This window comes from Heterodontus francisci, chromosome 1 (assembly GCF_036365525.1).
Source record: "Heterodontus francisci isolate sHetFra1 chromosome 1, sHetFra1.hap1, whole genome shotgun sequence".
In the NCBI taxonomy this organism is placed as follows: domain Eukaryota; kingdom Metazoa; phylum Chordata; class Chondrichthyes; order Heterodontiformes; family Heterodontidae; genus Heterodontus; species Heterodontus francisci.
In genome coordinates, this window is record NC_090371.1 from 73873266 (window position 1) to 73892194 (window position 18929).

The 18929-nt window shown below is 44.4% G+C and overlaps 1 protein-coding gene across 1 annotated transcript in view; it reads right to left on the bottom strand.

The window, feature by feature from the left end:
• The window catches only part of dcaf12 (DDB1 and CUL4 associated factor 12), a 158787-nt gene that overhangs the window by 58067 nt on the left and 81791 nt on the right, over positions 1-18929 (bottom strand). The window contains exons 3-4 of the mRNA XM_068031735.1: positions 14088-14300; positions 13803-13863 (exon numbers count right to left, since the gene is read on the bottom strand). Of these exons, the coding sequence (XP_067887836.1) occupies positions 13803-13863; positions 14088-14300 (274 nt within the window). The remainder of the gene's footprint in view (positions 1-13802; positions 13864-14087; positions 14301-18929) is intronic.

Sequence of the window (18929 nt, forward strand, 5' to 3'; positions counted from 1 at the left end):
AAGGGAAAAACCTCCAGTCCCAGTCAAACCAAGCACAAAAGGAAGATGGCTGTCATCATCAGAGGCCAGTCATCCCTGTCCCATGACATTACTGCACCAAACGAACCTCGTCCCAATTACCTTCAGCTGCTTAATGATTTTCAAAATCATGTATGGAGCTGTTCACTGACAACTCCAAAGCGTCCAGCTCCATTCGCAACTTTTCAGAAATGAAGCAATCCCTGCCAGCATACAGTAGGACCTGGATAATATCCAGACTTCAGCTGACAAGTAGCAGATAAAATTTATACCACACAAGCGCTGGGTAATGACCACCTCAAAAAGAGAAAGCTGAGGCATCTACCTTTATCTTCAACACCACCAGCGTTGGGTTTTTCAGCAACATCTTGGGAGTCACCATTGAAGACCAACTGGAGATTGATTTGGACCAACCATTTCAACAATGTGGCAGAGGTTAGTTACTTTCAACTGATATCGATCCCTCAAAGCCTCGCCACTCTCATGGAGGGAACTGGCCTGTCGGAATGCTTAAAGGGGAGGGGGGAGATGTGTTTTGTGGTGGAATCACACTGGAAGTGGCAGAAACAGCACAGGATGATCCCCTGATCACAGATTCCCTTCCCTCCACGAGACCCTGGTCCACTTCTCAGTAACCCCAATACCTCCCTTTCCTACAGCACCTTTATATTGCAATGCAGTAGATGGAACACTTGCCCTTTTACCTCCTTGCTTCTCACCGTCCAAGGCCCCAAACACTCCTTCCAGGTGAAATATCGATTTGAACTTCTTTCAAGTGAGTACACTGTACTTGCTGCTCATGATGTGATCTCTACATTGGGAAGACCAAATGCAGACTGGGTGACTGCTTTGTGGAACATCTCTGTTCAGTCCACAAGCGTGACCCCAAGCTTCCAGCTGCCTGTCATATTAATTCTCCACCTTGCTCCCACTCTGACATTTCTGTCCTTGGCCTGCTGAAGTGTTCTAATGCAGCTCAATACAAGCTTGAGGAACGACATCTTATCTTTGAATGGGCATTTTACAGCCTTCTGGACTCAACATTGTGTCAAACAATTTTAGATTATATCCTCTGCCCCTATTTTACTTTGTATTTCTTTGCTGGTTTGGTTTTATCTCTCGTTTCTCTCTTATTTCCTTATCTTTGCGTTCGGACAGCAGCTATTCAGGATCTGCCATTCACACTGCTCGACACACTTTGTTTCTTCCCCTGTCCCACTACCACTCCCTTTGGCCTTGCAACATGAAAGCTTTTATCATTTAATCTCTCCTGCCCTCCACCTCATCACAGACCTTCCCTTATGTTGTTCTTCCCATCAGCCGCTGCACCACCTCCCCCCACCCCGCCTTTCACTTGCTCAAAACCCATTACATCTCTAACTCTTCCCAGTTCTGATGCACACAGTCACAGACCTGAAAAGTTAACTGTTTTTCTTGCCAAAGATACTGCCAGTGAATATTTCCAGCATTTCCTGTTTTTATTTCAGATTTCCAACATCCGCAGTATTTTGCCATTCAAGTCAGAGTAGTTTACAAAACTGGTACCCCTCTCATTTTCCACAATATTCACCCCCTCCACTATAGGTGCACCATGGCTGCAGAACAGCATGGACTGCAGCAACTCACCAAGGTTACTTCAACACAGTGGGCAGCACAGAGGCGCAGTGGTTAGCACCGCAGCCTCACAGCTCCAGCAACCCGGGTTCAGTTCTGGGTACTGCCTGTGCGGAGTTTGCAAGTTCTCCCTGTGACGGCGTGGGTTACCGCCGGGTGCTCCGGTTTCCTCCCACAGCCAAAGACTTGCAGGTGGATAGGTAAATTGGCCATTGTAAATTGCCCCTAGTGTAGGTAGGCAGAAGGAGAATGGTGGGGATGTGGGAGGGAACATGGGATTAATGTAGCATTAGTATAAATGGGTGGTTGTTGGTCGGCACAGACTCGGTGGGCCGAAAGGCCTGTTTCAGTGTTGCATCTCTAAATAAATAAATTGCAAAACTTTCATGACCTCTATTAATAAGAACGAGAAAAGCAGTAAGGTCATGAGAACGCCACAGTCTCATAATCATGACCCGCAAACAGGTAACTATTCCTTCATCGTCACTGACTCAATATTCTGAAATTTCCTACAAAACATAATTGCAGACGCCCCATAACCACAAGGACTGCATTAATTCAAGGTGGCCCACCTTCTCTTGACAACCAGAAATAGGCAATAAATGTGTCCATACCAGCATCATCCACATTCCAAGAACATAAAACAGTCTCAAGCTGTCAAAACACTATTCAGTATCTTAATTTCTCTGCTCCCCCTCATCACTCTAACTTGTCTCCCTCGGAACTTGCTGCACTCCGTTCACTCAGGTCTATCCCTGGCACTGTGACCAAACATGTTGACAAGGGTGGTGGCGTCGTTGTTTGACGCACTGACCTCAACCTTGCAGAGGCTGACTGCCAACTATTACACACTTCATCCTACCTCCCCCTGGACCATTACCCCACCATCGAACTTCAAGACAGTGTCTCTAGGACTGTCATTGACCTCATCGCCTCTGGAGATCTTCCCTCGACAGCTACCCATCTCGTAGTCCCACAATCCCACACAACCACTTTTACCTCCTTCCCAAAATCCATAAACAGGACGGTTTCAATAGACCCATTGTTTCAGCCTGTTCCTGCCGCACAGAACTTATTTTTTCCTATCTTGACTTTTTTTGTTAACCCCTGGTCCAGTCTCTTCCCACCTACATCCATGACTCTTCTGATGCCCTACGTCATTTTGACAACTTCCAGTTTCCTGGCCCTAATTGCCTCCTCTTCACTATGGATGCCCAATCTCTCGATACCTCCATCCCTCACCAGGACAGTCTGAGGGCTCTCAGCTACTTGTTTGAACAGAGGCCCCACCAGTCCTCATCCACCACCACCATGCTCCACCTGGCTGAACTTGTTCTCACATTGAACAACTTCTCCTTCAACTCCACTCACTTCCTTCAAATAAAAGTGTTGCTATGGGCACCCGCACGTGTCTTTTTGTGGGGTATGTCGAACATTCCTTGTTCCAGTCCTACTCAGGCCCCCTCCCCAACTCTTTTTCCGGTACATTGATTACTGTATCGGTGCCGTTTCCTGCTCCCGCCCTAAACTGGAAAATTTCACAACTTTGCTTCAAATTTCCCCCGTCTGTCGCCTTCACCTGGCCCATTTCCGACACTTGCCTTCCTCGACTTCTCCATCTCCATTTCTGGGGATAGGCTTAGAATATTCATGAAAAGCCCGCTGACTCCCACAGCTATCTTGACTACACTTACTCACACCCTGCCCCCTTAAGAACTCATGCTATTCTCACGGTAGTGTCCTAGGCCCAACCATCTTCAGCTGCTTCATCAACGACCTTCCTTCAATCATAAAGTCAGACGTGGGGATGTTCACTGATGATTTCACAATGTTCAGCACCATTCGTGACTCCTCAGATACTGAAGCAGTCTGTGTAGAAATGCAGCAGGGCCTGGACAATATCCAGGCTTGGGCTGATAAGTAGCAAGTAACATTTGCGCCACACAAGTGCCAGGCAATAAGCATCTCCAATACGAGAGAATCTAACCATCTCCCCTTGACATTCAATGAATCCCCACTATCAACATCCGAGGGGGTTACTGAATTGGAGCCGTCATATAAATACCGTGTCTTTTAATACAACTATTAGCACTTCTTCTACCTTTGTTCCGTGGCAGATTTGTCATTTAATCTCTCCTGCCCTCTGCCCTATCACACACCTCCCCATTTGTTCTTCTTCTCCCACCCCCCTTTTCACTTGCTCAAAGCCTATTACATTTCAAATCTTTGCCAGTTCTGATGAAAGGTCACAGACCTGGAATATTAACTCTGCTTCTCTCTCCACAGATGCTGCCAGACCTGCTCAGTATTTCCAGCACTTTGCTTTTATTTCAGATTTCCAGCATCCGCAGTATTTTGCTTTTATTATTCAGTGTAGATTTTCTTTGTTGCACAAATAACTGAGCATTAATACAGAGCCTAAGTATTATTAAATTACATTTACAACCAGAGCATAATCACTCAACATTATTTTAGCTACTCAATAAAAGAGTCATTATACAGTCATTATAGCAAGATAGAGGCCTTTCAGTTCCATTGATTCCATGCCAAAATAGATGATCTCTTTTTAAAAAAAAAAGGACAACTGCACAGGCACATTTCCCTTGCGAAACCTGGCTACACACTTGTTTATTCTGCATATTTTTCCTCAAACACACTGCATTTGTTCTGCATTTTCAAACACATCCATCAGTTTAAGGTCACGGGAGAACAGGTGAGCAAAGGAAAGGCAGCAGTTTTGTGCCAATGATTTCAGGCCGATTCGTTTTTTTTTTTTAAAAGTTCATCTATTTTGGCATGGACTCAGTGGACTTCAGGCCAAGTATATTGAAAGTTTTTTTTAAATTCGGATCAGGAGGCTGAAGCAATAAGCATGCAAGTACCAAACCATCAATTCAGTTAGCTACAATCTGGAGATCCACTGTAAGGATACAAAGGCAGTGAAAAAGGTGAAGTGCAGATTCATTAAGTTCTTACCAGAGTTATAGAGACTTAAGGAGCTATGTTTTACTTTTCACAGCAGCTGTGAAGATTTAAGAAGGACCTATAGAGGTTGCCAAGATTATGGCCCAGACTTTGGAATAATGACAGTAAAACTGTCAGTGTTCAACATCATGACAGCTCTGAAACTGACCACCTCTGGAGTCTGCATATGCGCAGTTAAACACGGAAATAAAGAAGTTCCCGTGGGCTGCAATCAATTAGAAATCACTGAACTGATGAGAACTTGTTCTTTTAGAACAACAAAGAAGAAAAGTACAGCACAGGAACAGGCCATTCGGCCCTCCAAGCCTGCGCCGATCCTGATGCCTGCCTAAACTAAAACCTTCTGCACTTCCGGGGACCGTATCCCTCTATTCCCTTCCTATTCATGTATTTGTCAAGATACCTCTTAAACATCATTATCATACCTGCTTCCACCATCTCCCCCGGCAGCAAGTTCCAGGCACTCACCACCCTCTGTGTGAAGAACTTGCCTCGCACATCCCCTCTAAACTTTGCCCCTCTCACCTTAAACCTATGTCCCCGAGTAACTGACTCTGCCACCCTGGGAAAAAGCTTCTGACTATCCACTCTGTCCATGCCACTCATAACTTTGTCAACCTCTATCATGTCACCCCTCCACCTCCGTCATTCCAGTGAAAACAATCAGAGTTTATCCAACCTCTCCTCATAGCTAATGCCCTCCAGACCCAGGCAACATCCTGGTAAACCTCTTCTGTACCCTCTCCAAAGCCTCCACGTCCTTCTGGTAGTGTGGCGACCAGAATTGCATGCAATATTCTAAGTGTGGCCTAACTAAAGTTCTGTACAGCTGCAGCATGACATGCCAATTTTTATACTCTATGCCCCGACCGATGAAGGCAAGCATGCCGTATGCGTTCTTGACTACCTTATCCACCTGCGTTGCCACTTTCAGTGACCTGTGGACCTGTATGCCCAGATCTCTCTGCCTGTCAATACTCCTAAGGGTTCTGCCATTTACTGTATACTTCCCACCTGCAATAGATCTTCCAAAATGCATTACCTCACATTTGTCCGGATTAAACTCCATCTGCCATTTCTCCGCCCAAGTCTCCAACCGATCTATATCCTGCTGTATCCTCTGACAATCCTCATCACTATCCACAACTCCACCAACCTTTGTGTCGTCCGCAAACTTACTAATCAGACCAGCTACATTTTCCTCCAAATCATTTATATATACGACAAACAGCAAAGGTCCCAGCACTGATCCCTGCGGAACACCACTAGTCACATCTCTCCATTCAGAAAAACACCCTTCCACTGCTACCCTCTATCTTCTATGACAGAGCCAGTTCTGTATCCAACTTGCCAGCTCACCTCTGATCCCGTGTGACTTCACCTTTTGTACCAGTCTGCCATGAGGGACCTTGTCAAAGGCTTTACTGAAGTCCATATAGATAACATCCACTACCCTTCCTTCATCAATCATCTCTGTCACTTCCTCAAAAAACTCAATCAAATTAGCAAGACACAACCTCCCCTTCACAAAACCATGCTGCCTCTCGCTAATAAGTTCATTTGTTTCCAAATGGGAGTAAATCCTGTCCCGAAGAATCCTCTCTAATAATTTCCCTACCACTGACATAAGGCTCACTGGCCTATAATTTCCTGGATTATCCTTGCTACCCTTCTTAAACAAAGGAACAACATTGGCTATTCTCCAGTCCTCTGGGACCTCATCTGTAACCAATGAGAATACAAAGATTTCTATCAAGGCCCCAGCAATTTCCTCCTTTGCCTCCCTCAGTATTCTGGGGTAGATCCCATCAGGCCCTGGGGACTTATCTACCTTAATGCTTTGCAAGACACCCAACACCTCCTCCTTTTCGATAATGAGATGACTGAGACTATCTACACTCCCTTCCCTAGGCTCATCATCCACCAAGTCCTTCTCTTTGGTGAATACTGATGCAAAGTACTCATTTAGTACCTCGCCCATTTCCTCTGGCTCCACACACAGATTCCCTTCTCTGTCCTTGAGCGGGCCAACCCTTTTCCTAGTTACCCTCTTGCTCTTTATATGTATAAAAAGCCTTGGGATTAACCTTAATCCTGTTTGCCAATGACTTTTCATGACCCCTTTTAGCCCTCCTGACTTCTTGCTTAAGTTCCTTTCTACTGTCTTGATATTCCTCAAGGGATTAGTCTGTTCCTAGCCTTCCAGCCCTTAAAAATGCTTCCTTTTTCTTTTTGACTAGGCTCACAATATCCCGTGTTTTCCAAGGTTCCCGAAACTTGCCAAACTTATCCTTCTTCCTCACAGGAACATGCTGGTCCTGGATTCTAATCAACTGACATTTGAAAGACTCCCACATGTCAGTTGTCGATTTACCCTCAAACAGCTGCCCCCAATCTAAATTCTTCAGTTCCTGCCTAATATTGTTATAATTAGCCTTCCCCCAATTTAGCACCTTCACCCGAGGACTACTCTTATCCTTATCCACAAGTACCTTAAAACTTATGGAATTATGGTCACTGTTCCCGAAATGCTCCCCTACTGAAACTTCGACCACCTGGCCGGGCTCATTCCCCAATACCAGGTCCAGTACGGCCCCATTCCTAGTTGGACTATCTACATATTGTTTCAAGAAGCCCTCCTGGATGCTCCTTACAAATTCTGCCCCATCCAAGTCCCTAGCACTAAGTGAGTCCCAGTCAATATAGGGAAAGTTAAAATCACCCACCACTACAACCCTGTTACCTTTACATCTTTCCAAAATCTGTCTACATATCTGCTCCTCTACCTCCCGCTGGCTGTTGGGAGACCTGTAGAAAACCCCCAACATCGTGACTGAACCCTTCCTATTCCTGAGCTCCACCCATATTGCCTCACTGCACGACCCCTCCGAGGTGTCCTCCCGCAGTATAGCTGCGATATTCTCATTAACAAGTAACGCAACTCCCCCACCCCTTTTACATCCCCCGCTATCCCGCCTGACGCTTCTAAATCCTGGAACATTTAGCTTCCAATCCTGTCCTTCCCTCAACCAAGTCTCTGTAATAGCAACATCATAGTTCCAAGTACTAATCCAAGCTCGAAGTTCATCTGCCTTACCTGTTATACTTCTCGCATTGAAACAAATGCACTTCAGACCACCAGTCCCGCTGTGCTCCACAACATCTCCCTGCCTGCTCTTCCTCTTAGCCTTACTGGCCTTATTTACTCGTTCCCCCTCATTTATTTCACTTGCTGTCCTACTGCTCTGGTCCCCACCCCCCTGCCACACTAGTTTAAACCCTCCTGAGTGACGCTAGCAAACCTCACAGCCAGGATATTTGTGCCCCTCCAGTTTAGATGCAACCCGTCCTTCTTGTACAGGTCCCATCTGTCTCTGAAGAGATCCCAACGGTTCAGATATCTGAAACCCTCCCTTCTACACTAGCTGTTCAGCCACGTGTTTAGCTGCACTATCTTCCTATTTCTCGCCTCACTGGCACGTGGCACAGGGAGTAATTCCGCGATTACAACCCTAGAGGTCCTGTCTTTTAACTTTCTACCTAACTCCCTAAACTCCCCCTGCAGGACCTCTTCACTCTTCCTGCCTATGTCGTTGGTACCGATGTGTACCACAACCTCTGGCTGTTCACCCTCCCCCTTCAGAATGCCCCCTGTCCATTCAGAGACATCCTTGACCCTGGCACCAGTGAGGCAACATACCATCCTGGAGTCTCTTTCACGTCCACAGAAGCGCCTATCTGTGCCCCTGACTATAGAATCCCCTATAACTATTGCTCTTCTGCACTTTGTCCCTCCCTGCTGAACAATAGTGCCAGCCGTGATGCCACTGCTCTGGCTGCTGCTGTTTTCCCGATAGACCATCCCCCACAACAGTATCCAACACGGTATACTTGTTAGAGAGGGGGATAGCCACAGGGGATTCCTGCACTGACTGCCTGTAACTTCCAGTGGTCACCCATCTATCTGCCTGCACCTTGGGTGTAACCATTTCTCTAAAACTCCTGTCTATGACGCTCTCTGCCACCTGCATGCTCCTAAGTGCATCCAGTTGCCGCTCCAACCGATCCATGCGGTCTGAGGAGCTGCAACTGGGTACACCTCCTGCAGATGTAGTCGTCCGGAACGCTGGAAGCGTCACAGACCTCCCACATCTCACAGGTGAAGCACTTCACCCCTCTAACTGACATTTCTAGCACTAATTAATACATTAATTTGAGATAAATACTTATTAAATCCTTACTAAATTGTTATAACTATATGGTCCCGAGTGCTAGATTTCTACTATAAATATTAAATGCTAACTAAATACCGTAATCTCCTCCCTCTGGTTTAGTTACTCTACTTATTAGTTAATTAGGGTTTTAATCAACTTTTAAAAATGTTTTATTTTCAAATTCAGTAAAAAAAAATCCCTACCAGCCAATCAGGTCACAGCTTTCCTGTGACGTCACTTTCAGTTTTTTTTTTAAACCAGAGATAAGTTTTTTTATACTTACCGGTCCGGAGCTTTGCCCTTAGAGTCTTCTCCCAGTCAGCTGTGCTCTTTGGAAGCTCTGGGCTCCCCTCACTCTGAAGACAGTTAAGAAATGAAAGGAGCTCCTCGCTCCCTCCTTACCGAACTTCCACTGTCGCACTCTAGTGCAAACAAAGTCAGCACTCTATTGCAATCAAAGTCAGCACTGTAAGATGGCTCACTTTTATACTGACTCACTCTAGCCCCCTGAAAACTGGTTTAAACCAATTCTCTAATTAACAAGGTGTAGCTGCAAGCAGAGCCTGAGTGAACCCTGTTTAAAGCTGGACGAAAACTCAACTTCCCCAACCCTAACAGCAACTGTTAAGTTGATCTGCTAAATAAAAGACAGATTAGATTTAAGATAAAATTAACCCTTAATTATCCTCACTTACCGAACTTCCACTGTAGCACACTCTATTGCAACCCAAGTCAGCATTCCAGCACTCTATTAGTTTCACTGCAAAAACCTTTGAAAAAGTTACTCCTTTTTGAATGACGTATAACTGGGTTTTTAATGGTACTAATTTCATAATTACCACCAAATAGCCTTACCTGAAAAACTAATTTTATATTGTGTAATGTCAAATTTCTATGATAAAACCACACATTGAGAATAATTATTTTTCCCAAGTTTGAGATTTCAACTTCTACCTTAACCCCATGTATATATACCAGTCTTTAATTTTGCTCTCGGTAAAACTATATTAAAAAGTGATGAATAATCAGTGCATTTAACTTCCTTGTTTGAGAGAATATTTCTGCTGCTTACGCTGCTTGATGACATCACTACTGCTGGACATTGAAAGGACAAACCCATGCCACAGAAATCGCGAGATCTTGGTGGGCAGCGGCAAGCGCTGTCGCTTTGCTGCTGACCATGAAATCTGGGTTATGATGGGGTAACTACTGGAAGAAAAGATTCTTCATACCGATAGTGGTTAGAATATGAAGTTCCCTGCCACAAAAAACAATTACTGTAGCTGGATGCATAATTTTTTCTGAAACAGAATAGAATTAGTTGTTTGAAAAAGAGGAATAATAAAGGTTATGGACCGAAGGCTGGAGATCAAGATTAGATTAGGGAGTGCATGTGGGGATCTTTCTATGCTGGAACATATTACGAATGTATACCAGCTGACAAAAAGTGAAGCTGTGAGTAATTCGCAACAAAGAATTAAAAATTTTTGAATAAGGGTTAACAAACCAATGTTTATACAGGAGAGGCAAAAAAGAAAAATGATATTAAAGCATGTAATCAAAAAGATGGGAAATACAGTCAAGATCTAAACATTGTACAGGCATGCTCTGAGACTGAGGCTCAAAAGAAAGCCTTGCTCAGCATGCTCAGTTAATTTTAATTGCATGGAGTTTTGGTCTAACATCACAAGACACTGTTGGGACTTTAAAAGTAGGCCAAAATTTTGAGCCTCATGAATCTTCATTCACGCAGTAGGACTGAAATTTATAGCATTATATACAACTGAAGGTCGACATACAGTTCTGCACAAAAACAAAATACTGCACATGCTGGAAATCTGAAATTCAAACAGAAAATGCTGAAAACACTCAGCAGGTCGAGCAGCATCTGTTGAGAAAGAGTCAACGTTTCAGGTCCGTGGCCTTTCAGACTTGAACTGTTAACTTTTTCTCTCTCCACAGATGCTGCCTGACGTTCTGAGTGCTTCCAGCATTGTCTGTTTTTATACAGTTCTGCACCCTGGTTGACTTTATTTATTTATTTATTTATTTTTTTTAAAGTAAACTAGTTGCAGATTTTTTTTAAAATTCTTTCATGGGATGTGAGCTTTGCTGGCAAGACCACCATTTGCTGCCCATCCCTAACTGCCCTCGAGAAGGTGGTGGTGAACCACCTTCTTAAATCGCTACAGTCCATCTGCTGTAGGTACACCCACAGTGCTGCGAGGAAGGGAGTTGCAAATTTTCAAAGCAGCAACAGTGAAGGAATGATGATGTAGTTCCCAGTCAGGATGGTGTGTGGCTTGAAGGGGAACTTGCAGGTGTTCCCATGCATCTGCTGTTCCTATCCTTCTAGATGGTAGAAGTTGTGGGTTTGGAAGGTGCTGTCGAAGGAGGCTCAGCAAATCGCTGCATTACATCTTGTCGATGGTACCCACTGTGTGTCGGCGGTGGAGGGAGTGAATGTTTGTGGATGAGGTGCTAATCCAGTGGGTTGCTTTGTCCTGGATGGTGCAGAGCTTCTTAAGTGTTATTGGAGCTGCACGCGTCCAGGCAAGTGGAGAGCATTCCATCACATTCCTGACTTGTGCATTCTCGATGGTGGACCGGCTTTGGGGAGTCAGGTAGTGAGTTACTCGATGCAGAATTCTCAGTCTCTGACCTGCTCTTGCAGTCATACTGTATATATGGCTGCTCCAGTTAAGTTTCTGGTCAACGGTAACCCCCAGGCTGTTGACAGTGGGGGATTCAGCGATGGTAATGCCTTTGAATGGTCAAGGGGAGTTGGTTAGATTCTCTCTTGTTGGAGATGGTCATTGCCTGACACTTGTGTGGCGTGAATGTTACTTGGCACTCATCAGTTCAAGCCTGAATGTTGTCCAAGTCTTGCTGCATATGGACAAGGACTGCAACAGTATCTGAAGAGTCTCGAATAGCACTGTATACTGTGCAATCATGAGCGAACATCCCTTCTTCTGACCTTATGATGGTGGGAAGGTCATTGATGAACCAGCTGATGTTGGTTCGGCCTAGGACACTGCACTGAGGAACTCCTGCAGAGATATCCTGGGCCTCCAACAAGCTCAACCACCTTCCTTTGAAGAGCCCAAACTGAGCATCGGTGAGCAGGTTATTGCTGAGTAAGTGGCGCTTGATAATACAGTCAATGGCACCTTCCATAACTTTGCTGATGATCGAGAGTAGACTATGGGATGGTAATTGGCCAGATTGGATTTGACCTGCTTTTTGTGGATAGGATATACCTAGGCAGTTTTCCAGAGTCAGGTAGATGCCAATGTTGTAGATGTACTGCAACAGTTTGGTGAGCGGCACAGCTGGTTGTGGAGCATGTGTTCAGTATTCTGCTGGGATCTTATCAGGGCCATAGCCTTTGCTGTATCCAGTGCCTTCAGCTATTTATTAATATCACGTGGAGTAAATCGAATTGGCTGAAATGAAGACTGGCATCTGTGATGCTGGGAACCTCAGGAGGAGGCCGAGATGGGAGGTGATTACAAATGTTTCAGCCTTGTCTTTTGCATGGACATGCTGTGCACATCATCATTGGGGATGGGGATGTTTGTGGAGCCTCTTCCTCCGATTAGTTTTTTAATTGTCCATCAGCATTCATGACTGGATGTGGCAGGACTGCAGAGCTTTGGTGTGATCCATCGGTTGTGGAATCACTTTGCTCTATCGCATATTGTATCCACTGTTTAGCATGCAGGTAGCCCTGTGTTGTAGCTTCATCAGGTTGGCATCTCATGAAGAAATGCCTGGTGCTGCTCCTGGCATGCTGTCCTGCAGGGTTGATCCCCTGGATTGATGGTAATGGTAGAGCAAGGGATATGCCAGGCCATCTTGTTACAGACGGTGGTTGAACACAATTCTGCTGCTGCTGATGGCTCACAGCGCCTCATGGATGCCCAGTTTTGAGCTGCCAGTTCTGAATTTATCTCATTTAGCATGGTATTAGCACCACACATGTTGGAGGGTATTCTTGGATGGACTTGATCTCCACAAGGACTGTGTGGTGGTCACTCAGACAAATACTGTCACAGACACATGCACCTGCAAAAGGCAGATCGGTGAGGGCAAGGTCAAGCAGGGTTTTCCCTCTTGTTGGTTCTCTCAACACCTGGCGCAGGCTCAGCCTGGCAGATTTGTCCTTCAGTACTCGGCCAGCTTGGTCAGTTCTGGTGCTACCGAGCAACTCAGTGATGGACATTGAAATCTCCAACCCAGAGTACACTGCTTACTCTTGATACTATCAGTGCTTCCTAGTAGTGTTCAACATGAAGGAGTACTGATTCTTCAGCTGAGGGAGGGGGATAGGTGGTAATCAGCAGGGGTTTCCTTGCCCATGTTTGACCTGATGCGATGAAACTTCATGGACTCCAGAGTCAATGTTGAGGACTCCCAAGGGGCGCTCCCTCCCTACTGTATACCATTGTGCCACCACCTCTAGTGGCTCTGTCCTGCCAGTAGGACAGGTCATACCCTGGGATAGTGAAAGAAGAATTTAGGACATTTGCTGTAAAGTATGATTTAGTATGACTGTCAGGCTGTTGCTTGACTAGTCTGTGGGGGATTAGTCTCCCTATTTTGGCAAAAGTCTCCAGATGTTATTGAGCAGGACTGTGCAGGGTCGACTGGGCAGGGTGTGCCTTTGTCATTTCCAGTGCCTAGGCCGAAGCTGGCTGGTCAGTCTGGTTTTATTGTTTTGTGACTTTTCTGTAGCAGTTTGATACAACTGAGTGGCTTGTTAGGCCATTTCAGACGGCAGTTAAGAATCAACCACATTGCTATGGGTCTGGAGTCACATGTAGGCCAGACCGGGTAAGGACGGCAGATTTCCTTCCCTGAAGGACATTAGTGAATATTGCAATCATGGTGCATATTTTTAACTGAACATTTCACTGTAAATAGCCATTTCAACTAAATTAAACTGAAAAACAGTGTGAAACTCACCAGAAACAGCCATTGTATCACTAACCCATGCAATCGAAAAAATCCAGTCTTTGTGCCCATCCTGGAAAAGAGCATTTACAAATTAGTTCCACAGTTAACAATCCAGTTCAAAGTTTTAGACAGCGATAAAATTTAATTTAAAAAAAAATCAAACTCAAATGTTATTTCCATTGTTTGCTTACATGGGAGGTTTGAAGTCTGCAATTTAATCCTTTAATTTAAGCCTCAACCATCACCTTCACTTCATCAAATGAATCCCAGGAATTTAGATGATAAAGAACTTACATCTCCCACACAAACAGGATCCAAAGTTGGCAGTCGATAAACTGCAATGCTGTTTGGGTTGTCTCCTCCAGTAGCTAACAAGGTATGAGAAGGGTTCAGTTCAATGGCATGGATACCACAACCTTGTTGGTCCATGACGACATTGGGCTGTTCCCGATCCTTCAGCATGGGAATTTTTGTTATCTGGCCAGTCATAACATCCACCACCAAAAGCTAGAATAATAACAGCACAAATAACAGCGTCACCCTGCATTTTAACTCAGTTAAGTTAAAAAAAAACAGCATTTGAAACAAAGCTTTGTGTAAAATGGGCAGATCATCTTATCCCTGCTCCTCAGTATATGTGAAAATATCAATTTTATATACATTAGAGAACTTGGGTAAAAATAGGCAGATCAGCAATTATAACTGACTACTTTTAATACACAAAAGAGTTACATTCAAAGATCTGGTATTTACACTGAGGTTTATTTTGCACTGTAAAACAAAACAGTAATTTTTAAAAAAGCAAGAAGAAAACATAGCCTAGTAGGTACCTAGCATTGCATGAGGAGCAGAAGGTCTCAGTTTTGATTCTAGAACTGTGGCAAATTACTTAATTTCAGCTGGGCAGTAATTAGGATGCCATTGTTTCAAGTATCTGCAGCACAGAAACAGGCCATTTGACCCAACAGCTTCATGCCGGCATTTTTGTTACACAGGAGCCCCTCCCATCCCTCTTTGTCTAACTCCATTATGATATCCTTCCATTTCTTTCTCCCTGGTGTTTATCATGCTTCCCCTTAAATACATCTATGCTAGTCGCCTCAACTACTCCCTGTGGCAGTGTGTTCCACATTCTAATCACTCTCTGGATAAAGAGGGTTCTTCCTAATTCTCAATTGGATTAATTAGTGACTATGTTATATTTACAGCCCCTAGCTTTGGTCTTGCCCACAAGTGGAAATATTTTCTTTACACCAGTCCTGTCAAACCCTTCCATAATCTTGAAGACCGTCATCAGGTCACCTCTCAGTCTTCTCTTTTCTAGAATAGGAGACCAGAACCTTTGACAGTACCCCAAGCGTGTTCTAAGGTTTTATACAAGTTTAACATAACTTGTTTGCTTTTCAATTCCATCCCTCTAGAAATGAATCCCAGTGCCTGTCTGCTTTTTTTGAAAATGGCTTTACCAACCTGCCTTTCTACTTTTAGTGATCTGTGTATCTGCACCTCAGATCCCTTTGTTCCTCTGCTACATTTAGACACTTATTTTCCAAGGAGTATGTGGCCTCATGCTTCTTAGCAAAATCTACAACCTCGCACTTACTTATACTGGAGTTCATCTGTCAATTACACACCAAGTTTAGTGTTAGCTTCCTGAATTTCCACAGACCTCCTCTGTATTACCACCTTCAATTTGGTGTAGTGTGCAAATTTTTAATTTGTACTTCTGATTCCAGAGTCCAAATTTTTTATGTAAACGGTGAACAAGTGGTCTCAGCACTGATCCTTGTGGAACACCACTTCCCAATCTGAGGAACTCCCTTTAACCCCTACTTTTCGGTTTTGTAGCCAACTTGTTCTCCATTCTTCTCCCTGTCCCCCAACTCCACCAGGGGTCCGGGAAAAGGTTTCACTGGGTGTGCCATAAACCTCCTGAATTTGAAAGGTCACATCTGAAAAAAAAACATGAAAAATACAGCGTCGCATAAAGGTTGGGAACCGAGCAGAGCAGTCTGGCAGCTCTGGCCCTGATTTGGACTTCTGTTTGCCCCCCTCCTGAACGTCTGTGCAATGACAGCAGCTGCTGCTGAGTCCACATCCCTCTCAATAAGAAGGGAGAAAGGTGGAGAATGCTGGTCGCTGAGCGCAGATCTCCAGGCTCTTCCTTCTCCTCTCTCCTGTGGCTAGATCCTGCTGTATATTTCATCCTCCCCACATTTGTCCCAGTGCCACACTGTGCGGTTTGGTTTTTACCCCCTCTCCCAGGTTAATTGGAGCAGTTGCTCTCATACTTTCACCCCCCACTCCCTGAATCCTCTCACTGCCATATGTCACCAGCAGCAACTCTTAATTCAGTTCAAGTATTCTGTGACTATTGAAATCAGCCAGTGCGTGCGAGCGTACACCAGTTGTGTTTCACATTTGAATTTCTATTTGTCCTAATTTTGTTATTCGTGCTGTTGCAATTGTCAATCAAATGAAGAAGGGGCAAGGAAACGTCGGAATGGAAGAAAAGGAGCCGCTGCGTCAAATGGCGCGTTGTTGCCTTCGTGAAGGTAAAAGAACGGAACGTTAGGAAACTATTAGGATCATCACTTAACACCAGCAAAATTGAAACTGTTTGCAAACTCATAACTTTAAATATTTTTCATTGTTAAATGTTTCCCATTTCCCCCCCTGCTGTCTTCAAAGTGTTCAGTCACACAGGTGCTGGGGTTGCACTTTGGTGCCGAACCTCATTCATTCTTCACCTGCAAGCCTATAACTTCAGTGTTAGCAGCCTTGCTCTACCAAGGAGGGCAACACAGGCAAACCTAGGTTTATACCCAATGTTGGCCTCCTCCGGGGATTTCAACATTCCAGGACTGTCCTGGAGTCACCAGGAATAAAATATTGAAGTGGGCACTGCAGACAGAAATCTGGGGGGGGAAATTATATGGGTCTTAAAGAAATTTTTAATTTTCATTGTATATTGCTTGATTGTCAGCCAAGCAACAAAGATCCAGGACTAGCTGAGATGTCAGGAATAGTCAGTGAGGGAGATGGGCTTGACAGGAAAAGAGGAAGACCGGGGGTCAGGTGACTGAAACTTATGTGGAGGGAAAATGGGAGTGGGATCTTTGTGGGACCAGTATTTTCTGCAGTGCCAGGACAGAACCACTAACATGGCGAGTGGGAGCGGCGCCTAGAATGTTTATACAGGAAAAATTGTATTGTTTTACGGTGGTCATAGGAACTTAGGAGCAGCAGAGCATTCAGCCCATCGAGCCTGCTCCGCCATTCAATACGATCATGGCGGATCATCCACTTCAATGCCTTTTTCCCACACTATCCCCATATCCCTTTAGGTCATTGGTATTTAGAAATCTGTCAATCTCTACTTCAAAAATACTCAATGACTGAGCTTCCTCAGCCCTCAAGGGTAGAGAATTCCAAAGATTCACCACCCTATGAGTAAAGAAATTTCTCCTCATCTGTGTCCTAAGTGGCTTCCCCTTTATTTTGATAATTGTGTCCCCTGGTTCAAGATTCCTCAACCAGGGGAAACATCTTTTCTGCATCTACCCTGTCTATCCCTTATAGTATTTTGTAGGTTTCAATGAGATCACCTCTCATACTTCGAAACTCTAGAGAATACAGGCCCAGTTCCCCCAATCTCTCTTCATAGGACAGTCCCGCCATCCCAGGAACATGTCTGGTGAATCTTTGTTGCACTCCCTCTATGGCAATAATATCCTTCCTAAGGTAAGGGGAGCAAAACTAAACACACTTCTCCAGGTGGGGTCTAACCAAGGTTCTATACAATTGAAGCAAGACTTCACTTCTCCTGTACTCAAATCCTCTTGCTTTGGGAACTTTTTCTGACTTGGTTGGGATCTTAAAACACAAAAAAAGTGCAGACTCCCTGTTTTAGATTACATTGCTAAGACCATCAAATATAAAACAAAAAGTACTATACTTAAGCTTCTGGTCTCTGCACACAGTGAAGGATATTGAGGCTCTACAGAAGGTGCAGAGGAGGATGACCAAGATGGTACTGAATTATAAAAATATTAGTTACAAAATTAGGCTCATAGAAACACAGGCAAGGAGCTGGATGTGACTGAAGATTTTAAAATTAGAAAAGGATTTCATGTAGGAGAGACAGATGATTTGAAATGGCGATGATCAAATGTCACGCTATAAATTTTCTAGGGCATTAGGTTAGTTGCCACAAATTACCTACCAGAAGAATTTCAACCTTTTAGGAAAACAGCCAAGACAGGTAGTGAGTACGGTGCCACTATAATCTTTAAAATGGAACTCAGCAGGTTCTTGAGAGAACAGGTTGGTATTAGAGCTGTAAATTAGTTGTGAACATGATGACTTATTGGCCAACTGATGTCTCCTGGAGCTTGCCCAATTACCTTAAGGCGTTAGAGAAGGATTTCCCAGAGCTATCCCCTGAATTGGACACAGACTTTTTCTATTTTTTTTTGCCAGGGAACAAACAGGCACAATTTCCAAATAGCTCATAGACAACAGATAATTCCCTAACCATCCTAAGGCATATGGGTAACAGAAGACCTGAAAATGTCGCACGAAACTGAAACTAAGGTTAAATCAATGACAAACAATTGCTGGAGATAATTCAAAATACCATCAATTTGATAGAAAAGTAGTTGACATTTATTGCTATAAGCCCCTTAAGTGATGCCACATGGGAACTAACCAAAGTAACTACAAGTGAGGGGACAGCTGGAGTACTGTGTACAGTTCTGCTCACCACACTATAGGAAAGACGTGATTGCACTGGAAAGGGTGCAGAGGAGATTCACCAGGATGTTGCCTGGGCTGGCGCCTTTCAGCTATGAAGAGAGACTGGATAGGCTAGGGTTGTTTTCCTTAGAGCAGAGAAGGCTGAGGGGAGACCTGCTTGAGGTATACAAAATTATGAGGGGCATTGATAGGGTAGATAGGATGAAACATTTTCCCCCTTAGCGGAGGTGTCAATAAACAGGCAGCATAGATTTTAGCTAAGGGGCAGGAGGTATAGAGGGGTGTTGAGGAAAAAAATTTTCACCCCAAGGGTCGTTGGAATCTGGAACACACTGCCTGAAGAAGTGGCAGAGGCAGGAACCCTCAAAATTTAAGAAG